We start from the raw sequence: 24,471 nt of genomic DNA on the forward strand, positions 1-24,471 counted from the left end.
ACAGGTTTGTTTTGGGTTAGATGGCCTAAATATGTCGTTGAACCCGCCACCACCCAACACAGCCAATTGGTAAGGGTTGTCACATAAACAGAACATGCCAATTCGTTACTAGCGCAGAAGAGTTCCTGACGACTCGGAGACGGAGGTGAAGGTTAAGGGCTTGTGCCGGTAGTTTATTAAGGGCTGATGCCAGTAAAACACGGGGATACACTTCCCCACAATGGGAGAGGGTCCTAGGCTGGGTACTATCTGTACCTCCCACAGCAGGCTGCCCCGTGCTGCTGCCTCTGTGCCGGCCGTGGGTTCAGCCAACAACGGCCGACCGAAGAGCACAGCCACACCTAGCCCTTACGCCGCGCTAACACAGATCCCTATCCCCTTGCCCCTGGCCCTCCACTCCACCCTGCTCAGTCCCTTGTCTCCAGCTACGACCCCACTTACGTCACGGGCTCCCGTTTAAGTCTCGCTGCGGGACATGACGTCATCCCGCCCGCAGGCGCGCATGACGCCACCTCCCGTGACGTCATCGCCCCTGGAGGCGAGCGTGACGTCATGTCCGCAACTAGTCCTCTACACTAGTACAACGAACCGGTGTGTTGGAGAGCAAAGCCACAGCATTTACAATCTGAGAACGACATTTCGCCAGTAAGCACAACTAGCTTCATCAGGCGACAGCCAGATTTGGAAGTTTGACAAGAAGTTTGGAGATTCAAGGTTGTCATTTTTGAGGCTGCTGCTTTTTGTGTGGTAAACGGATCTTGATGTTGAACTTTCATCCGATAAACCTATGGTCGGTCCGGCATTCGGCTCCGCGCATGGCCTGGGTTACGGAGAAATGGTTTTGGTCTTGTTGGCGAGTGATGAAGTAGTCCAACAGATGCCAGCGTTTGGAGCGGGGGTGCATCCAAGATGTTTTGGGATTGTTTTTCACTTGAAGGAATGCATTTGTTGTGACCAATTTGTGTTCGCAGCACAGCAAGAGGAATATTGGGCCATTGTCGTTTAATTTTCCGATGCCGTGATTTACAATAACTCCATGCCAGAGCCTGGCATCGGTGCCCACTCCGGAGTTAAACTCACCCATGAGAACCAGTCTGTCCGAGCGAGGGATTCTGGATAGTGCAGCATCAAGGGAATCATAGAAGGCGTCTTTGGCGTTGTCATCTGCATCCAGGGTGGGAGCGTAGGCACTTATGAGAGTGCCAAAACGGCCTTTCACGAGTGGGGTGTGCCAGGTCATAATGCCTTTCACTGATCCTGTAAGACTCAGGGATGTTGCGGAGTAGTTTGCTTCTGACAGCAAAGCCACCTCCATGAAGTCCATGGGCATCTCTCAGAAGGCCCTTCCAGAAGGTGTAACCTTCGCTGACCTCCGTCAGGTAGTCTTCGCCAGGGGAACCGGGTTGCACTTAGTGCTTTAATATCAACATTGTGCCTCTTTTTGAGTTTGTGTGCAACAAGGGCAGTCCGTCTGCGAGGTCCTTCTGTTCCATCCCGAACGTCAGTGAGAGTGCGTACATTCCAGGTAGCCCAGATCCATAATTTCAGTAGGTTTTGATTTTCGACCGTGCAAGGGGGGATTTCCTTGACGGCTGCGGTTAGCCGCCCAGGTGTGGGAAGAAGGGGCAATGGTCAGGTCACCTTTTTATAGACCCTACCCCATTGAGGGGTGAGCAGTGCGGACCCTTAAGAGAACTGCTCGGTCACACGAGCAGTTGCCGACAACGGATATCAAACACGCGCCCCGACTCTGTGTGGGACTCCAGCTAGAAGCTCCCCACAGTCACATCCATGACCTGCCCCTGTCACTCTGTCCTGTCGCCAGAGGGCTTCTATGGCAGACGCAATAGCCCTGCGCTGTTCCGGTGGCAAGAGAGAAAACTCGAGACAGCCTTCAGGTGAGCAGGGCTGCAGGGGGCTGCCACAATCTTCCATTTTTAAAGTCTGCCGAATGTGTGTCCCCCCCAACACAATTTTTGGATCGCACTTAGTCTGGGACCTCGAACTTACCGCCATGGGTGACCCTACCAGAAGCAAATTCTCCGGAGGGCATTGCTCTCGGGTTCATTGAAACACACGAACCTTTCCACCACTACAAGGTGACGATCCTTGGACTGACTCAACCACCCACCCATGCACTCACTCACCTGTCCACTCACTCACCTGCCCACTCACTCAACCACACACCCACCCACCCACTCACTCATCCACTCACTGAACCACTCGCCTACTTCCCCACTCCCCCCGCACTCATACATCCACTCACCCAGTAACGCACTCACAGGGTTTGGCAACTTCCTCCGATATCCGAGGCTTCGCAACCACCACTCACTCACTCACCTCTCCTGGTCACCAACAGGTCCAGCTACACACAAAGAAGGTCACTCAGCTACCCACTCACTCACCTACCCACTCACCTACTTACCCACCCATTCACCTACTCGCTCACCCACCCACTCAACTATTCGCTCACCCATTCGCCCAGTTAACCACTTACACACCCACCTACTTACTTACTCACATAACCACTCACGGACTCACTCAGCCATCCACTCACCCACTCAATCAGTCACCCACTCACCCAGACATTGGAGGAAATAGCCAAACTCTGCGAGTGGTTGTGTAAATAGGTGGGTGTCTGAGTGAGTGGGTAGGTAGGTGAATGGGTGGTGGATGAGTGAGTGGGTAGGTAGGTGAATGGGTGGTGGATGAGTGAGTGGGTGAGTAGGTGAAGGGTGGCTGAGTGAGTGGGTGGGTAGCTGAGTGAGTAAATGGGTCGTGAGTGGGTGGTTGAGGTGAGTCGGTGGGTGAGTAGGTGAATGGGTGGCTGAGTGAGTGGGTGGGTAGCTGAGTGGGTGTGAGTGGGTTGGTGAGTGAGTGAGTTGGTCAATGGATGGTAAGTGGGTGAGTGAGTGGTGCGTGGGTGGCTGAGTGATTGGGTGGGTAGGTGAATGGGTGGTGGATGAGTGAGTGGGTAGGTAGGTGAATAGGTGGTGGATGAGTGAGTGGGTGAGTAGGTGATGGGTGGCTGAGTGAGTGGGTGGGTAGCTGAGTGAGTAAATGGGTCGTGAGTGGGTGGTTGAGGTGAGTCGGTGGGTGAGTAGGTGAATGGGTGGCTGAGTGAGTGGGTGGGTAGCTGAGTGGGAGTGAGTGGGTTGGTGAGTGAGTGGGTGTCTGATTGAGTTGGTCAATGGATGGTAAGTGGGTGAGTGAGTGGTGCGTGGGTGGCTGAGTGATTGGGTGGGTAGGTGAATGGGTGGTGGATGAGTGAGTGGGTAGGTAGGTGAATGGGTGGTGGATGAGTGAGTGGGTGAGTAGGTGATGGGTGGCTGAGTGAGTGGGTGGGTAGCTGAGTGAGTAAATGGGTCGTGAGTGGGTGGTTGAGGTGAGTCGGTGGGTGAGTAGGTGAATGGGTGGCTGAGTGAGTGGGTGGGTAGCTGAGTGGGAGTGAGTGGGTTGGTGAGTGAGTGGGTGTCTGATTGAGTTGGTCAATGGATGGTAAGTGGGTGAGTGAGTGGTGCGTGGGTGGCTGAGTGATTGGGTGGGTAGGTGAATGGGTGGTGGATGAGTGAGTGGGTAGGTAGGTGAATGGGTGGTGGATGAGTGAGTGGGTGAGTAGGTGATGGGTGGCTGAGTGAGTGGGTGGGTAGCTGAGTGAGTAAATGGGTCGTGAGTGGGTGGTTGAGGTGAGTCGGTGGGTGAGTAGGTGAATGGGTGGCTGAGTGAGTGGGTGGGTAGCTGAGTGGGTGTGAGTGGGTTGGTGAGTGAGTGGGTGTCTGAGTGAGTTGGTCAATGGATGGTAAGTGGGTGAGTGAGTGGTGCGTGGGTGGCTGAGTGATTGGGTGGGTGAGTGAGTGGATGGTTAGCTGAGTGGGTGTGTGAGTGGGTGGACGTCTGAGTGAGTGGGTGAATGTATGGTGAGCGGTATTCCTCACCTCGTCAAGGATGAGCAGCACGGATCTCTTGCTGCGTCGAGCGAAGAGCTCGTTGAGAATCTGGGCGGCACGCGACGGAGCGGCTCGCTCACCGCTCATCGCCTGAGTCACGGGGTGGGTGAGTGGGGAGGGGGGGGGAAGTTGGAGTAAGTAGGGGGTGAATGGGGGGGTAAGTGGGTGAATGGGGGGGTAAGTGAGTGGGTGGCGGGTGAGAGGCGTATAGCGAGTGAGTGGGTGGGGGGTGAGTGGGAGGGTGAGTGAGTGGGGGGGGGGGGTGAGTGAGTGGGGGGAGGGTGAGTGAGTGGGGGGGGGGGGGGGTGAGTGGGGGGAGGGTGAGTGAGTGGGGGGGGGGTGAGTGAGTGGGGGGAGGGTGAGTGAGTGGGGGGGGGGTGAGTGAGTGGGGGGAGGGTGAGTGAGTGGGGGGGGGGGGTGAGTGAGTGGGGAGTGACTGGGGTGGTGAGTGGGGGAGTGAGTGGGTGAGGGGGTGAGTGTGGGGGTGAGTGAGTGGGGGAGTGAGTGGGTGACGGGGTGAGTGTGGGGGTGAGTGAGTGGGGAGGGTGAGTGACTGGGGAGGGTGAGCGAGTGGGAGGGTGAGTGGGTGGGGAGTGACTGGGGGGGGTGAGTGGGGGAGTGAGTGGGTGAGTGGGTGAGTGTGGGGGGTGAGTGGATGGGTGAGTGAGCAGGGTGGTGAGTGAGTGGGTGGGTGACTGGATGAGTGATGGAGACAGTGGAGACACAGAGACAAATGGAGACACAGAGACATTGGGGACAGTGCAGACACAGAGACAGACAGAGAGAGGAGGAGCCACCTTCAGCAGCTTGCTATAGACTTGTCTGGGTTCCGTGAGCTCCATAGCATTGATGGAGACAACGGTGAGAGCCTCGTCTCCCCGGGGCCCCGCCTGGTCCACGAGGTAGGAAAGCACGGCTCGGATGGTGGCAGTCTTTCCTGTCCCCGGGACGCCAGAGATAAACATGCACCTGGGGTGACACGGGGGGAGACACGGGGGAGACACGGGGGAGACACGGGGGGAGACATGGGGGAGACACGGGGGAGACACGGGGGTGACACGGGGGAGACACGGGGGGTGACACGGGGGAGACACGGGGGAGACACGGGGGAGACACGGGGGAGACACGGGGGAGACACGGGGTGACAGGAGGAGACACGGGGGAGACACGGGGGAGACACGGGGGAGACACGCGGGAGACACGGGGGAGACACGGGGTGACAGGGGGAGACACGGGGGAGACACGGGGGAGACACGGGGGAGACACGGGGTGATAGGGGGAGACACGGGGGAGACATGGGGGAGACACGGGGGAGACACGGGGGAGACACGGGGTGATAGGGGGAGACACGGGGGAGACACGGGGCACGGGGAGACACGGTGAGTTGATGATGATAGTGATGACGGTGGTGTTGTTATTAATGTTGATGGTGATGTTGATGGTAGTGGTGCTAATGGTAGTGATGACGGTGATGTTGTTAATAGTGATGGTGATGTTGATAGTAATGGTGAAGGTGTTAATAATACTGGGTCCAAGAAGACTGGAGACGGAGCGCTTGAGGCAACACGTTTATTCAATACAACTGCGTGATACACGGGTCCCTAACACAGAGGGGTAGCGGCCCCTCCACCCGATACCCAAGGAGGTATTACCTCCGGGCTAGCGTGTCCTATCACTGGGGCGAGTACTCTCAACCCTCCGGCTAAGGGGACCTAAGGGGAGGCTATCTGACCTGACCCAGCCAAGGTCCACGGGTCCCGGCCACTGGCCCACTACAGCCCCGGCCCTTAGAAGGACGTCGGGTCTGGGGGTTCCCAGGGTCCTCGCCGAGCTGGGGTCTTCTTTCTTCAGCTTGAAGAAGACTGCCGGACTCGTCCAGAGGTCCGGCTTTTAGACTCCTGCCAGGGTCTCTCCGCCCCTGGCCACACCCTCCTTCTGGAACTCTCCAGGTGGCTCTGGAATATCCCCCCAACCCCTCTCTTGGGGCTGGGAGAACCTCGTGTCCCAACGGCCCGGCTCATCCTACCCATCCTGAGTTACCACCCCCTATGGACACAAGTCTGCTACTACAGGTGAGTATATACAATGCTTGTCAAAGATGCTACATTAGTGATGAAGGTGATGGTGGTGGCGATTATGTTGATAGTGTTGATGGTAGTGATGGTGGTAGTAATTGTGATGATGTTGATAGTGATATTGATGACGACGGTAGCTCACCCTCCACTCAGAGTGTCCAGTTTACTCTCCACAAAATCCAAAATCTCGTGGAACTCCGACTCCCTGCAAGGGAGACACGGCAGAGACACGGACGGCCTGGGGGAGACAGAGTGAAACACAGGGGCGACAGGGGGACACAAAGTGAGACACAGGGAGACACAGGGAGACACAGGGAGACACGGAGAGACACGGGGAGACATGGAGAGACAGGGGAGACACGGGGAGACATGGAGAGACATGGAGAGACAGGGGAGACACGGAGAGGCACGGAGAGACATAGGAGAGAAACAGAGAGACAGGGGAGACACAGGGAGACACGGAGAGACAGGGAGACACGGGAGAGACACAGGGGAGACACGGGGAGACACGGGGAGACACGGGGAAACACGGGGAGACACGGGGAGACACGGGGAGACACAGAGAGACAGGGGAGACACGGAGAGACACGGGGAAACACGGGGAAACACGGGAGACACATGGGGGAGACACGGAGAGACACGGGAGACACGGGGGAGACACGGGGGAGACACGGGGAGACACGGGGAGACACGTGGGAGACACGTGGGAGACACGGAGAGACACGGAGAGACACGGGGAGACACGTGGGAGACACGGGGAGACAGGGGGAGCCACAGACCCGGTTTCTGTCTTCAGCGCTTGGGTCCTTGAAGGCAGTTTAGGTGTTCGAGTGGTCTTGGTTTTTTGTGCCTGTACAGAATAATGAATACTCATTCATATCATTTCGGGCATCCACGTATACACACATCATCATTAATATTAATTCGGATGTTTGTTAATATCCATTAGACTATTCAGCAGAATGTCCACTGCTATTCATTAGACAAGCTATTATTATTACACGTAAGATTATGCACCAATGTTCATTAGAAAACTAATTAATAGTAATGTTAATATGGACTTATATTCCTTAGAGCAACACCCATTAATCATCATTATGTTAATACCGTTGAGCATGTATTAGGTGAATGCTCATTAATATCACGTGGGGTAATAATTTATATCAATGCGATTAATACACAGGCATGTTCATGCCATTAATTTGCATCATAGATCTAATATTCATGAGGTGTAATATTAATAAGGTCAATGTTTGTTACTGTTCATGAGGTTAATGTAAATTAATATGTATAAGGCCTATAAACATTAATATAACATTAGGTCAATAAACACTGACGTTAATTAGGCCTATAAATATTAACATTCATAAGGTCTATAAGCTTTATATTCGTTAGGTCTATAAACATTCATATTCATTCGGTGTATAACTATTAATACGAGATTTAAAAAAAATTAAAATACACGAGAGAAGAATCTCTCGTTAAGTGATTTGGTCGTTAAGCGAGGATAGCATAGACACGTTAAAAACGTACTTAATAATATTGAATCAATATTTATTACTACGTAAAGATGGCAGCAACATTATCAACACACAATTAATATTTATCGTACCTATAACAGTCTGTCTTTTAGAAGGGAATGGTCATTAAGCGAACACATTGAGCTCCCTACTATACACTACTCCACACTATACACTACACTATACACTACTCTACGGATGCCCGTTGTTAAACGGTTAGTCGTTAAGAGGGGTGATCGTTAAGAGGTCTTCTACTCTACACAACTGTTTGTTTCATCCTAGTGAGGGTCGTGGCGGCAGCAAGTTGAGTAGGGCGGTCCAGACCTCCCTTTCCCTGGCGACAGACTCTAGCTCTTCCTGGGGAATTCCCAGGCGTTCCCAGGCCAGCCGAGCAACATAGTCCTGCAAGTGTGTCCTGGGCCGGCCCTGGGGTTTTCGCCCAGTGGGCACCCTTACCAGGTGCCCGAACCACCTCAACTGGTTCCTATCAATCCGGAGGAGAAGCAGCTCGACTCTGAGGCTCTCCCAGATTACCGAGCTCCTCACCCGATCACGGTGAGGGAGCCCGGCAAAACCTTGCGGAGAAACCTCATTTCGGCCCCCTAGTACCCGCGATCTCAACCTGTCATTACCAAAAGCTCCTGATCATAAGTGAGGGTGGGAATGTAGATTGACCTGTAAACTGAGATCTTTGTTCAAGAACTCAGCTCCCGCTTCACTACCACAGAAAGGTACAGCAGCCCAAACACCGTGGACACCGCACCGATCTGCCGGCCGATCTCCCGCACCCACTTACCATCACTCGCTAAAGAGACCCCCAGGCACTTAAACTCTTCCACTAAGGGCAGCTGTTCCCCCCTTATCTGGAGAGAACAATCCACCGTCTCCAGGAAGTGAACCGTGACCTCAGATTTGGAGGTGCCAATCCTCATCCCAGCTGGTTCACACTCGGCATCAAACTGTTCAAGTGCACGCTGAAGATCACAAACTGACGGGGCAAAGAGGACGTCACCTGCAAAAAGCAGCGATGCCACCTCCATGCCCCCATAACCAGATACTCTCCATACCTCGGAGTTCAACATCCACAGTGAATTAATTTGATTTAGCACCAAGAATATGGACACAGCTCTCACTCCGGTAATAGAAGGACCGGATGGACCACAAAAGCGGCACTGGTCCATCACACTCTGGCAGCACCTCCCACGAGACATTGCGGGGAACATGGTCATATGCTTTCTCCAAGTCTACAAAGCAGAGGTAGACTGGAGAAGAATACTTCTGTTGTGGGTAAAAACTTCGAGGGAGACCTCTCATGGAGGCAACGCGTTTTAATTGAGATAAACGATAACAATAGCAATAGCCGTAACACTAAGGGCTATGGCCCTTGTAACACTACGGGGTACAGCCCCGTCACCCGATAACCTAAGGGAGGTACAGCCTCCCTTCAAGCAGGCCCTACAGACTCCGGGCTACGCTCTCGCGGGTCCTCCACTACAGGAGCTAGGGGAGGCTAGCCTGACCCGACCTAGCCAGGGTACCGGTCTCACCGCTGGTCCACTGCAACCCGGCTCTTACAAGAGCCTCGGTTGAGGGTCCCATGGTGCTGGTCTAGTCTTCAGATGTCTTTGGGTCTTGAGGGGACAAAGACTGCCGGTCCCGTTGAGAGGACCGGCTTTTATACACCAGTTGGGGCTTGCCCCGCCCCTAGCCACACCTTCCCTCGAACCTTCTAGAAGAGTCTGGAAGGGTCAAGAATGAACCGTTGGCCCCCAGCCCCCACCCCTTGGGGGTCTGGGGTCTCTACCTCCGGTCACAGGGCCCCCGGGGGGGGGGGGGTTTACCCCAGGTTAACCACTACACCTCCCGCTCACTCTCCCGGCCGCCCCCGATCGGCCTGTGAGCGTGGTGACAGTAAGACGACATACAGCACCTTGGTATGGCGCAACACTTCCATGGCCCCTCAAGAGCTGGCCCATTGTTCCATGACCATGACGGAATCCGCATTGTTCTTCCTGAATCTGAGGCTCGACCACTGGGCGGAGCCTCTTCTCCAGCACTCTGGCATAGGCTTTTTACCTGGGACGCTGAGAATTGTCATTCCTCTGTAGTTAGAGCACGACCCCAGTTGTTTTAGTCCAGAGGTACTGTACTACTTTCCATGCAACATTGAAGAGGTGTGTTAACCACGACGCTCCTACACTGTCCAGTGCTTTCAACAACTCTGGGCGAATCTCGTTCACCCCAGCAGCTTTGTTGCTACGAAGGCCCTCAACTGCCGCAACGACTCCAGCAACCGTGATGGATCTGATCCCCCCAGCTGTTTCCAGGGCTGCCTCCTGAGAGGAGGGTATCTCCACCGTTTTGAGGAGCTCCTCAAAGTGTTCCTTCCACCTCTCAACTATCTCTTTAGTCGAGGTCAATCTTACACCACGCTTACTGAAAACAGCCTGGGCCACGTCCCGTCGACCCATCCTAAGGTATCGGATGATTTGCCAGAACATCTTTGACGCCGTCCCTCTCCAGGGCCTCTCCAAAGTCCTCCCATGCTCGAACTTTCGCTTTAGCGACTGCTACCACTGCCGTCCTCTTGCCAAGCCGGTACCTCTCAATCGAGTCGGGAGACCTTTTACCGAGCATATATCAGAAAGCCTCCTTCTTTGATTTGACAGTTTCCCTCACCACCGGTGTCCACCAGCGGGTCCCTAGGGTTGCCGCCATGACAGGCACCAACTGCCTTCAGGCCTCAGATTTTCGTCGCTCCATCAACAATCGAGGTCCTGAACATCGTCCTCTCAAGACTCAATGTCCGCAACCTCCCATGGAGTGCAGGAGACGTTTTCCCAGAGGTGGAAGTTGAATTCTTTCTGCGCTGGGTCTTTCCGCCAAATGTTCCCAGAAAATCCGCACTATTCGTTTTGGCCTTCCACGTCCATCTGGTCGGTGCCCCAAGCATCGGATCCAACTAACCACCAGGTGGTGATCGGTTGACAGCTCTGCCCCTCTCTTCACCCAAGTGTCCAGAACACACGTCCTTAGGTCTGATGATACATCCATAAAGTCAATTATTGACCTACGGGTCAAGGTGCTCTGGTATCAAGTACACTTATGAGCATCCTCGTGTTCGAACTTGGTGTTTGTTGTTGGCATTCCGTGACCAGCGCAGAATTCCAATAACACCCCACCGTTTGGGTTCAGATCAGGGGGGCCATTCCTCCCAATCATGTCTCTCCAGGTATCTGCATCATTTCCCAGGTGAGCATTGAAGTCTCGATTTAAAGCTTTCGTGACTGCAGGGATTCATCTTCTTGATTCTTTCGGTAAAGTCACGTAGAAGGGAAACAATAAAATAATAAAAATAAAACAGAAAATAAAATTATCACGACGTTTCGGCCACAACACAAGCAGCCGTCCTCAGGTGAAGAAACAGAACTGTCGGAAAGACAGCGCTCCAATGAACACTGCTAAGCTTGGCAGTGTCTTCTAAGCTGGGTGGGAGGAGCAGAGTGCCTTGACAAAGGAGTTTACATATCAACAGAAGAATTTAGCATTGAAGTAGCTATGTTAATGTGAGAGATTAGCAGGATGTTCAAGTCAGAAATTAGCATGTAACTGGGAGATTAGCATGATGTTAATGTGAGAAATTAGCATGTAACTGGTCACGGAAATAGCTATGTTAAGGTCAGAGTTTACATATCAACAGAAGAATTTAGCATATTGACGCAAAAGAACTGCAACTTCCCTACTACCATACAATAAACCGACGTGAAAAAACTAAATATAAACTACATCAATATAATCAATACACTCAATATACTCTCCAATAAGCTGAGCTACTAACAATACGTCATTATACCGTCTTTGGTTCTTTCGGTAAAGTCACGTAGAATGAGAATACAATAATAAAATAACACAATAAAGTTCTCACGACATTTCGTCCCGACAGTTCTGTACCTTTCACCTGAAGACGGCCGCTTGCGTTGTGCCCGAAACGTCGTGAGAATTTTATTGTGTTATTTTATTATTTTATTCTCATTCTACGTGACTTTACCGAAAGAACCAAAGAAGATGAATCCTTGCAGTCACGAAAGCTTCAAATCGAAAAGTCATTATACATTACACTTCTATGTCGCAAAAATAATTTTAATGTGTTTCCAACTAAACTTTTTTTTATTATAAACTGCCATAGACAGACCCCAACATTGAATTATACACTGCATTACTATACACTACCCTATACCTTAGATTATAATAATATTAGACTTGTAATATCACACTATGTATTATTCTACCAACCCTACTGTATACCACACTGCTGTATATTCACCATACAATTACGATACTATATATTACCTTATAAATTATATTAAACATTACACTGAAAGGTACTAAGCGATTAGCAGGATGTTAAGATGATAAATTAACATGTAACTGGGAGATTAGCATGATGTTAATGTGAGGAATTAGCATGTAACTGGCCACGGAAGTGGCTTTGTTAAAGTCAGAGTTTACATATCAACAGAGGCATTTAGTATATTGATGCTAAAGAACTGCAACTACCCAACTATCATACAATGAACCGATGTGAAATAACTAAATATAAACTACGTCAATATATTTCGATTTAAAGCTTTCGTGACTGCAGGGATTCATCTTCTTGGTCCTTTCGGTGAAGTCACGTAGAAGGGAAATAATAAAATACTAAAAATAAAACATCGTATTATGTTTTATTTTTATTAAAGATAAAACATAATATATATTGAGTACATTGACTTTATCGATGTAAAGTCACGTAGAAGGAAAATAATAAAATAATAACAATAAAACATTGTATTATGTTTCATTTTTATTAAAGATAAAACATAATATATATTGAGTACATTGATTTTGTTGATGTAAAGTCACGTAGAAGGGAAATAATAAAATACTAAAAATAAAACATAATACAATGTTTAAAAATAAAACATTGTATTATGTTTAAAAATAAAACATTCCATTGTTTTTTTTTATTTCCCTTCTACGTGACTTTACATCAATAAAATCAATGTACTCAATATATTGTTTTATCTTCATTATTTCCCTTCTACGTGACTTTAGCGAAAAAAACAAGTAGAGCATTGAAGTCGCCGAGTTGACTTCAATGCTCTTCAAGACCAAATACTCTGAACTGCTGTTTGGTGCATAAGCACAGACAACAGTCAAGAGTTTTCCTTTCTGAGACCCTAAGTCTCATTGAGGCGACCCTCTCATCCACAAGGATACACTCCAACTGAACAGCACCCAGCCGGGGGCTTATGAATATCCCCACACCTACCCAGGGCCTCTTACCAGGGGTTACTCCGGAATAGGAGACCACCCCCAATCGAGAAGTTTGCTTCCAGTGCCAATGCTGTGTGTGGTGAGACCGACTCTATATACTCTTTGGTTCTTTCGGTAAAGTCACGTGGTAGGTATAAAATAAATCACGACGTTTCGGGCACAACACAAGCGTCCGTCATCAGGAGGGAAAGCATGGTCTGCTGCCTCAGCAGCATGGTCGGATTTATTTTATTTTAAACCTACGTGATGACTTTACCGAAATAACCAAAGAGTGTGGATTCCTGCAGTCACGAAGGCTTCAAATCAAGATCGACTTTGTATAGTCGGTACCTTTCCACCTCCTCCACCAACATTGGCTCCTTCCCCCCCCAGTGATGTGACATTCCACGTCCGATTAACAAGTGTCCATCGCCAAGGTCCAGTCTGTGCGAGACCATCCCTCTTCCTTGCCATACTGGCATCACACCCGGCCCTCGCCCTTCGTCCTGCGGATGGTGGGCCCACATGACGGCACCACGTAGCCATGTCGGGCTGCGCCTGACCGAGTTTTGTGGGTAACCCAGTCACCAGGTGCTAGCCGGCGAATACCACCCCCAGGCCTGGCTCCAGGGGGGGTGTCCCGTTATACCTTGTCCGGGCAAGGTTCTCCGATTTTTGTATTAACCTTCACTACTCTACACTACTATACATCGCACTACTATATATTATTATACATCACACGATTATACACACTATACACTATACAACTATACATTACATAACTATTCACTACACACTAATATGCACTACATGTTGGGCTCAATGGAGGCCCGTTGTTAAGCGATTAGTCGTTAACAGGGCTGCTGGGTAAGAGGAGTTCGACTCTACCTTGGTTTGAGGCTTGCGTAAAACTTTCTTGGTACGGCGAACTGGGACAGGAGATGATGATGCCGATGATGATGGTGATGATGGTGATGACAGCGATGATGATGATGATGGGGGTGACGATGGTGATGATGACGATGGTGATAGTGATGATGGTGGTGATGACGGTGGTGGTGATGATGACGGTGGTGGTGATGTCGATGATGATGGTGGTGGTGGTGGTGGTGATGGTGGTGATGATGGTAGTGGTGGCAGTGATGATGGTGGTGGTCGTGATGGTTGAAATGTAGTTGTTTTGACTCGTAACCTAGATATGGAGATGGTGACATCATCAGCAACAGCATCATCATCGTCACCATCACCATCTACATCACCATCAACATCACCATCAGCAACATCATAATATCAGTGGGTGAGTGGAAAAATGGGTGAGTGGGTGGGTTATTGGTGAGTGGGTGCAGGAGTGATTGAGTGGGTGGGTGGGTGGGTGAGTGAGTGGGTGAGTGAGTGGATGAGTGGGTGGTGAGTGGGTGGTGAGTGGGTGAGTGGTGGGTGAGTGGTGAGTGGGTGAGTGGTGGGTGGGCGAGTGGGTGTGTGGTTGAGTCGCTGACTGAGCGAGTGGGTGAGTGGGTAGGTGTGTGGGCGAGTAGCTGAGTGAGTGGGTAGGTAGGTGAGTGAGTGGGTGAGTAAGTGGGTAGTAGAGTGAGTGGGTGAGTGACGTACGGGGAGCTGACTGGGGCGAGCCTCAGGATGTCCGATTGCTGCTGCTGATGCTGCTGATTGCCGAGTCTCTTCCTTGAGGTTGGGGTGAGATTTACGGAGTACTGCTGATGGGTGCCATCATCATCACCATCATCTACATCAACAACACGACCATCATTTACATCACCATCACGACCATCATCTACATCAACATCACATCCATCACCTACATTAACATCACAACCATCATCTACATCATGAACATCAATACCATCACCACATACATCAACATCACATAGACATACATCATTACCAAAACCCGCCATTTGCCACCATATTGACGTCACCACAGTGCTTATGCCAGGCCAGGTGCACAATAAGGACACGTGAAGTGTCAAAGGCTCGCTGACAGGTCACAGGACAGACCCAGCAGGTTCCATGGGTCGACTGACTGAGATGAGTGGCCACCTTACACAGTAAGGTGGCCCCCTACTGGTCCACCTTACTGTGTCTTAGCCACCCGGTGCGCCGCTCGTTGTTGTGAGCGTCGCTCCTCTGCCCTCCGTTGTTGCTGGAGGGCGAATGCCTCCAACTGCCCAGTATCAGCGTCCTTCACGAGCCTCCTCCACAGAGGCAGATCTTGACACTGCTGGTACCAGTCATCAGCAAGTCCACTCAGCTCCACATCTTGACGTGCCACATCACTCCATCTCTTCCCTGGCCGAACAAAAGCTGTTTAGGCATGCGTTGGCTGGGCATAGGCTACATGATCCAGCCAACACAGCCTTGCCTGCCGGAGGAACTGACCAATGGGACTTTATCCAGATTTTTCAAGGATTCGTGAGCTGCTCACACATTTCAGCCTGGTTAAACCCAGCCAATAATAAGACACTGCCGCTCGACTGATTCGGAGTGAGACGTCTAATGTAGAACCGGAGCGCGTCATGACCATACTGCCCAGGTAAGTAAAACTCTTCACTCTCTCCACAACTGCCCCATCACCAATGGGGAGTTGAGAGGGTGGAGTGTTTGATGGCACAAAATACCCAGGCAGGTGCTTAGTTTTTGTGGGGCCGATGGTAAGACCCTACCTCTTAATGGCACCCTCCAGGTTCAGCAGCACAGCCTCCAACTCCTCCTCTGAGAGAGCAGCAATCACCAGATCATCAGCATATATAACATGGTTGACCAATAGGGAGTCGTACCTTGACCACACCCAGATATCGATCAGCCTTCCATTGCATCGCTACCAGATGGAGATTCCTCCGGTAGAGCCATAGAAGGCCTCTCGAACTATGTGGTCTAAAAATTTAAAATAATGTGGGAGCTAGAGGACATCCCTGTCACACCCAAAGGTGAACAGGGAATGGCTCCGACTCCCAGCCATGTAGCTTACCTGGGCCTGCCCACCACCGCCATCACCACCACCAACTCCATCACCACCCCCATCATCAACAATCCCATCACCACCACCCCATCACCACCACCAACCCCATCACCACCACCAACTCCATCACCACCACCTCAATCACCACCTCCAACCTCGATCACCACCACCACCCCCATCACCTGTTTCGTCCGACAGGATTAGTGAGAGGATGTCCGAGATGGAGACTCGAGGAACCAAAGTGCATTCTGTGAAAGAGAGAACAGCCGATGGTGATGGTAGTGATGTTGATGGTTATTTATTGTTTCCCTTCAACATGACTTTACCGAAAGAGCTAAGAATAAGAATATAGAATTAGCTATGCAGCAGCATAGTGCTGGCTGCTGGCGGGGAAGGGAATCTGCGGTTTACAGCAGCCCTGATGTCAGCAGGCCAGGTGATACACCAGAGGGGATATCGGGGGAAAGGTTACAGAAGGGGCACGTGGGGGAAGCCCTGGAATCCACTAGTAGGTTCAAGAGAGGGGGCGTGGCCGGAGCGGAGCGAGGCCACGCTGGGAGCATAAAAGGGGGCCCTGAGCGAGAGCTCTGGGCTGTCGTTTGGAGTGGGATCCCCGTCGTGCTGTTGAAGATCGTCGCCATCATCGCTGTTGTCTTCACTCGACATTGCGCTGCTAGACGGTAGTTGGCCGTCTCGGTTCAGCGCCATCAGTGTTAGACGGCTCGCATTGTGTATAGGCTAGCAACCCACGTAGAGTTGTGTATAACTGAGCGACAGAGGAGTGTGTAGGGTGTGTATTGTGCAAAGGGTTCTCGGTTAAATAAAAGTGCCTCCAAGTCTCAGCGTCTCTGATTAAGTCACTAAAGTTATAATAGTTGTAGTGATGGAGGTAGTGATGTTGATGGGAGTGGTAGTAATAGTTGTAGTGAGGGTGATGGTGGTAGTGACAGTAGTGATGTTGGTGGGAAAGGTCGTGATAGTTGCAGTGGTGGTGATGTTGATGGTAGTGAGGTCAATGGAAGTGATAGTTGTAGTGATGGTAGTGCTGGTGGTGATGGTAGTGATGGTAATGATGCTGATGTTAGTGATGGTAGTGATGCTGATGGTAGAGATGCTGATGGTAGAGATGGTAGTGATGTTGATGGTAGTGATGTTGATCGCAGTGATGGTAGTGCTGGTTGATGGCAGCGATGGTAGTCATGTTGATGGTAATGATGTGAATGGAAGTAATCTTGATGGTAGTGATGTTGATCTCCTGTACTGGTATCCGGTGATGTCATCACGGGGGTCACATGACCCAGCCGCCTCCCATGATCCTCTGCTGCGCGACGCTTCCTGCTCCCTCCGGAATCCAGAATACTGGATCCGGAATCTGGAATTTTTGATCCGGAACTCCGAGTTTTGGGACCGGAATCTGGAATCGTGGATCCAGAACTCCGAATCTTGGATCCGGAATCCACAATCGTGGATCCGGAATTCCTGGTATTGTAGCGGGGCATCTGGGCAGAGAAAAGGAGAGAGGTTCAGCCTCACCACCCACCCATTCACCCACCCACTCACCCACCCACCCACCCACTCACCCACCCACCCACTCACCCACCCACACACTCACCCACCCACTCACCCACCCACCCATCCATCCACTCACCCACCACTCAGCCACTCACCACACACACTCACCATCCACCAACCCACTCACTCACCACTCACTCACCACTCACTCACTCACCGCTCACTCACTCACCACTCACTTTGCATCCATACTTGTTGCTCGATTTGCCACTATACCTGCAAATGAAACAGCTTATAGACACTTCTACACTCCATCATTGTATCCTTTTAAACCCTATCTTTGTCCCATTACTTCACTAGCACTCCTTCCAAACTTCATTCTGCTCTTAAATTTTTCTGGCAAAAAAGGTGTTGGTGTTCTACATGTCAACATCAAAGGGCTTGTGATTAAATTAAGTCAACTAAAACTAGAAGTGGCAAATCTTGACCCAGACATTTTTTGCCTAACAGAAACATTTCTCACTCCTGCCGTCAATGACTTGGAGATTACGATTGACAACTACAACCTTTTTTGGCTTGACCGAGGATCTAAAGGAGGTGGAATTGCCATCTATGTTCGTAACACTATTGCATGTTCACCAGCTCACTCCTTATTTAAAATGTGATGCTTTGAAGGTTTGGCTCTCAGAATAACTCTTCCCAAATAAATCAACAGATATTGGTAGTGTGCTGCTATAGACCACCAAGTGGGAAGGATGTTGAAGCTGCATCTGCACTGAGAGACCTTTTTGGGGGCCTCCCTAAAGGTGAACGTTTTAGTGGGTGATCTAAATTGGAATTGGCTAAACCCGCCGGCCGTGGCCACAAATTTTACAAATGAATTTAACCTGCTTCAATTAATAAATGTCCCCACAAGACCCAACCTAAATAATCCGGAACAGTCATCTCTGCTTGATGTCCTATTGACAAATGCCCCTCACAATTTCGCACTGACTGGTGTTCTGGGTAATAACCTTAGTGATCACTCCTTCATTTTTGGGGTGAGATAATCAGCTAGACCCAAAGCCCCCCCTAAATTGGGTGAGAAGCACTCTGAGACACTTCAGCACTCAGGCATTTACTAATGATGTGCTTCACTCAGATATTGACAAGGTCTGTGATATCCCCAACCTGACTACGGCTTGGGAGACCTTCAGGTACACGTTTCTCCAAATTCTTAACAAACATGCTCTGTTGGTTAGATTTAAAACTAAAGGCAACCGCCCTCCATGGTTTTATCCTTTGATTACAAAGCTCATGAAAACTAGGGACAAGGCTTGGGCATGTGCTCAGAAAAGTAATTTGGTCAATGACTGGCTAGAATACAGGATTTTAAGGAATAGATGCGTCAAAAAAATCAGGCATGCAAAAAATGCCTACTTTTCCTCCACTCTCCTGGAATCACATGGAAATGCCAGGATTTTCTGGAAAACAATCAAATGTATCGAAAAGGCATCCAAAACAGACAATCTGTCCGTTGAGCTTAACCGAAATGGGGAATATTTTTCAGATCCCAAAAAAATAGTTGACAATATTAACCTTCATTTTTCTGAAGCTGGTAATCTTTTTGATAATCTATTGGGAGTCACCCCTGCTCATGCAAATTCCTACACCCCTGTCCAAACATTAAACAAATTTAATTCTAGATTTGAAGCTTTCGTGACTGCAAGGATCCATACTCTTTGGTTCTATTAGGTAAAGTCACGTTTTATTTTTTACCTACGTGACTTTACCGAATAGAACCAAAGAGTATTAAACAAATTTAGTTTACAGCCAATCCACGAAAGTAATGTTCTGAAACAACTGTCCAACCTCAAAGGGTCCTCCTTTACCGGAGCAGATAGTATTCCCGTCTTTGATCTACTAACTTTTGGTCACCTAATATACAAACCTATAGCCCATATTTTCAAACTGTCCATCAAAGAAGCATCAGTTCCTCTAGAATGGAAACATTCCTATGTCTGTCCACTTCACAAAGGGGGCCCTAAAGATGATCCAGATAACTACCGACCTATCTCAATTTTGTCCCCGTTGATGAAATTTTTTGAAAAATTATTGAACTACCAAATTAGCAGTTTCCTGTCCACAAACAATCTACTACATCTAAAACAATCTGGGTTCCGGAAAAAAATACAGCACCACATCTGCTGCATTAGACTCTCTGAATCATATTTACATTAGCCTTGATAATAAGCAGTACTGTGCCTGTCTTTTTCTTGACCTGTCCAAAGCTTATGATACAGTAGACTACAACACCCTGCTTAGTAAACTAAGCTGCCTCGGTTTTTCCGAAAACACAGTAAAATGGTTAAAAAATTACCTCTTTTCTCGCACCCAAACTGCATTCACAGATTGTTGGAGGTCAAACAGTGTTAAGATAACAAAAGGCGTTCCACAGGGTTCCATCCTCGGCCCCCTCTTGTTCTCTCTTTATGTCAATGACTTGGGCACCGACCTGGATCATTCCAGGGTACATCTTTTTGCAGATGACATGATACTGATTACTGCTGGCCGCTCTCTGGATGACGTGATTGCTAAGCTCTAGGGCAGGGGTGTCCAAACTACGGCCCGTGGGCCAACTGCGGCCCGCGGTCCAGTTTTTATTGGCCCGCAGCAAATTCTGAAAATATAATTGAATATGGCCCGCACAAGAAGCTTGAGCTCAACTCTGTTGCACTTCTCAGTTTCAACACTAGATGGAGCCAGCCACGGAAAACCGTGCTTCTCCACTAAACAAAATTAAGCAAAGAAAAACTTTTACCGCGAGTCACCAGAAATGGCAGCACCGAAGAAACGCAAAATAGCGAGTGAGTGTAGAAGATTTCAAACACGGTGGGAAAATGAATATTTTTTCAAAGAAATCAACGGAAAAGTGTGTCTGTTTGATTTGCAATGAAGATGTTGCTATGATGAAAGAATATAATGTCCGGTGCCGAACGAACACAGAAAGTCAAGCAAATGGCGGCTTGCCTGCAAGCTCAACAACAATTTTTTTCGTGCTAACAAAATACAGGAAAACGCCACAACAGCAAGCTATGAAGTCACTAAACTTATTGCCCAGCATGGCAAACCGTTCTCAGACGGTGATTTCATAAAGCAGTGCCTCATCAAAGTCACAGAAATAATGTGCCCGGAAAAAGTGCAGGATTTCAACAGCGTGAGCTTATCCAGAAATACAGTGGTGCGGAGAATCGAGGACTTGTCAGCTAACTTGAAACTTCAGCTGAGAGACAAAGCTTGTGCTTTTGATTTTTACTCGATAGCATGCGACGAGAGCACAGATGCCACAGACACCGCGCAGCTGTTAATTTTTTTGCGGGGAGTAGATGATAATTTTTGCTGTACGGAGGAACTGCTTGATATGATGAGCCTAAAAGGCACAACGACGGGTAGAGATATTTTTGAAGCTGTGTCAGAGGCAGTTGAAAAGATGGGGGCTTAAATGGGCCAAGCTCTGTGGAGTAACAACGGATGGAGCTCCGGCCATGACGGGCGAGCGCAAAGGAATGGCATCGATGGTGTGCGCCAAGGTAAAAGAGAGCAGAGGTGAGGCTGTTAGGATGCACTGCGTAATCCACCAAGAAGCACATTGTGTGCCAAGACTGTCCAGCTGGGCGATGTGATGAACACTGTTGTAAAAACTGTCAACATAATTCGAGCTAGAGGACTGTACCACAGAGAATTTCAAGCTTTCCTATCTGATGTGGATGCTGAATACGGGGATGTACTCTACCACTCTGATGTGTGTTGGCTCAGCCGCAGCCCTGTGCTGCAGCGGTTTTATTCGCTGAGATCAGAAATCGACCAGTTTTTGAAAGAGAAGGGCCGACCTCTTCATGAACTGAGTGACCCTCTGTGGCTGGCAGACCTGGCATTTTTAGTTGATCTTACTCATCATCTGAATACACGGAACAAGAACCTATAAGGCAAAGAACAGCTGGTGCCACAACCTGTATGCGCACATGAAAGCCTTCTGTGTAAAGCTCCGCCTGTTTGAGACACAACTACAAAGCTTTACTGCTGCACACTTCCCTGCGCCGTCTGAAGTCTGCTTTTCCAAAGGCCGACCTTTCTGCTAAAAAGGAGAAATATGTGTCTGTGATTGTATCTCTCGTGACAGAATTCAACCAGCGTTTCCAAGATTTTTCTGTCATTGAAAAACAAATCAAGCTGTTCTCGACCCCCTTCCTGGTGGATGCAGAAGAAGTGGAAGAGAGTCTGCAGTTAGAACTGATTGAAATGCAATGTGATGATTCTCTGAAGAGTCAACATCAGCTTCTCTCCCTCCCTGACTTCTATCAGAGTTTGGATAATGCCAAGTTTCCTCTGATGAGACGCCACGCAAAAAGAATGATGAGCCTGTTCGGCTCAACATACATATGTGAACAAACATTTTCTCTGTTAAATCAGAACAAAAGCAGACTGAGAACCAGAATGACTGATAGCCATCTCTGTGAAGTCCTTCGTGTCTCAACCACCAAACTTTCTCCTGACATGTCAGCCATCCTTCAATCCAAAGGACAGCATCACTGTTCCCACTGAGTGCAATGTTCTTCACATTATAGGTGAGTTAGAAAGACACGCAGTATTCACGTGTCAATATGTCACCTCTAGTGTGTGGCCCGGCCTTTTGTTTATTTTTTATGTATTTGGCCCTCACTAAAAATACTTTGGACACCCCTGCTCTAGGGTGATTTCAACAAACTACAACATCAGCTAGTTGCTCTTAAACTAGTCCTGAATACCTCCAAAACCAAGGTGCTATGCTTCTCACCAGGACTAAAGCAGGAAGGTATTTTTCCCCAATTACATTCCTTGAATAATTATCAAATAGAGCAAGTCAAGATCTATAAGTATCTTGGGGTCATCCTGGATTCAAAACTGAATTTTTAAGATCACATTGATTATATTGGTAAAAAGACAAAAATAAAAATTGGTTTTCTGTATCGACACAAGCACTGTTTCCCCCCTATGTTCCGTTTGGAATTGATAAAAGCTACCATACTGCCTCTACTTGACTACTGTGACATCGTGTATAAATCAGCCCAAAGTACTGTACTGAAGAAGCTTGATTCCATCTATCACTCGGCCTTAAGATTTGCATTGAACTGCCCATATAGGACTCACCACTGTGATCTCTACATTGGGTCAAACTTAACATCTCTTAATGTTCGACGGCTTGTTCACCAGATCTTATTTATTCACGATGTACTTACAAAAAAATCCGCAGACTACCTGCTGCTGGATCTCCTGTTTCAAAGAACAAATTTGACCTCAGGTCTTTGCTCATTTACCAGCATCACATTCCCTATTGCCGTACAAAAACCGGAGGAAGGGCCTTTGCTATTGATGCCCCCAGGGTCTGGAATGCTATTGCCAATAAACTGCAACTTGAATGACTACCTATGAGATCTTCACTAAAAACTGCTCGAGAGGAGTTGTACACCCCTAGCTGCCACTGCTACTCAGTGGCCTAAAATAACATAAAATGTTTCGCTCTGGATGGCCGCTGCAAAGTATTATCTGTATTTTGATTTAGTGTGCTGATCTTAAAGGTGCATTGAAAATTTGGATACTCCCGACTGATGCTCCTGTTGTTGTGGAGTGACTCATGCAGCCAGCTATGGCTCTAGGGTTTGGTGTTACATGTTGTTTATGTCGTTTATTGTGAAAATTCGGTGACAGTTCCTATGGTCACTGTTAAATTGCTTTTATGGCTTTATTTTGGTGATGTCGAAAAGTTTTTTTGGTTTGGCCATGTTTGTTTGTTGTTGTACGGAGTTAGACTGATGGCCTTAATCTTAGTTGTCTTGTGGTTGTTGTTGTTGTTTGACTTGCATCCCACTGGGATTTTTGCACACAGTGTTGGTGAATGGTGCTTTTTCAGGAATGTTTTGCTGTTTTTTTTCCTGGATTTTCTATTTGCACAGTAACATAGTTACTTTAAGACGTTCTCTTGTTCATGTTGTTTGTTGCGGTTGCACCCGATTCAAGAGCTCACAGGGCTCTACCAAAAAAATGAAACTGAAACACTCACTCACCACCCACTCACCACCCACTCACCACTCACTCACCACCCACCCACTACTCACTCACTATCCACCACTCACTCACCACTCACTCCCCACTCACTCACCATTCACCCACTCACCACTCACCCACTACTCACTCACCACCCACCCACTACTCACTCACTATCCACACTCACTCACCACTCACTCACCACCCACTCACCACCCACCCACTACTCACTCACTATCCACCACTCACTCACCACTCACTCACCATTCACCCACTCACTCACCACTCACCCACCACTCACTCACTCACCCACCACTCACTCACCACCTACTCACCGCTCACTCACCAATCACTCACTCACCCACCACTCACCACCTACTCACCACTCACTCACCACTCACTCACCCACCACTCACTCACCACTCACTCACCACCCACTCACCACTCACTCACCATTCACCCACTCACCACTCACCCACCACTCACTCACCCACCACTCACTCACCACCTACTCACCACTCACTCACCAATCACTCACTCACCCACCACTCACCACCCACTCACCACTCACTCACCACTCACTCACTCACCACTCACTCACCACCCACTCACCACTCACTCACCACCCACTCACTCACTCACCACCCACCCACTACTCACTCACCACTCACTCACTCACCACCCACTCACTCACTCACCACCCACCCACTACTCACTCACTATCCACCACTCACTCACCACCCACTCACTCACTCACCATTCACCCACTCACTCACCACTCACCCACCACTCACTCACCACCTACCCACCACTCACTCACCACCTACCCACCACTCACTCACCACTCACTCACCACTCACTCACTCACCACTCACTCACCACCACTCACTCACCACTCACTCACTCACCACTCACTCACCACCACCCACTCACCACTCACTCACCACCACTCACCACTCACTCACCACCACTCACTCACTCACCACTCACTCACCACCCACTCACCACCACTCACTCACCACTCACTCACTCACCACCACTCACCCACTCACCACCACTCATTCACCACTCACCCACCACCACTCATT

The 24,471-nt window shown here is 49.2% G+C and overlaps 1 protein-coding gene across 1 annotated transcript in view; it reads right to left on the minus strand.

The window, feature by feature from the left end:
* Positions 1–24,471, minus strand: part of LOC116957595 (origin recognition complex subunit 1-like) — a 32,230-nt gene that overhangs the window by 7,539 nt on the left and 220 nt on the right. Inside the window, exons 2-9 of the mRNA XM_076056814.1 lie at positions 17,073–17,310; positions 15,994–16,059; positions 14,446–14,578; positions 13,726–14,029; positions 6,802–6,872; positions 6,165–6,260; positions 4,745–4,916; positions 3,936–4,037 (exon numbers count right to left, since the gene is read on the minus strand). Coding sequence (XP_075912929.1) covers positions 3,936–4,037; positions 4,745–4,916; positions 6,165–6,260; positions 6,802–6,872; positions 13,726–14,029; positions 14,446–14,578; positions 15,994–16,059; positions 17,073–17,310 — 1,182 coding nt within the window. The remainder of the gene's footprint in view (positions 1–3,935; positions 4,038–4,744; positions 4,917–6,164; positions 6,261–6,801; positions 6,873–13,725; positions 14,030–14,445; positions 14,579–15,993; positions 16,060–17,072; positions 17,311–24,471) is intronic.

Source organism: Petromyzon marinus, chromosome 78, assembly GCF_048934315.1.
Source record: "Petromyzon marinus isolate PM22_M1 ecotype Great Lakes invasive population chromosome 78, UKy_Petmar_22M1.pri1.0, whole genome shotgun sequence".
Lineage (NCBI taxonomy): Eukaryota > Metazoa > Chordata > Hyperoartia > Petromyzontiformes > Petromyzontidae > Petromyzon > Petromyzon marinus.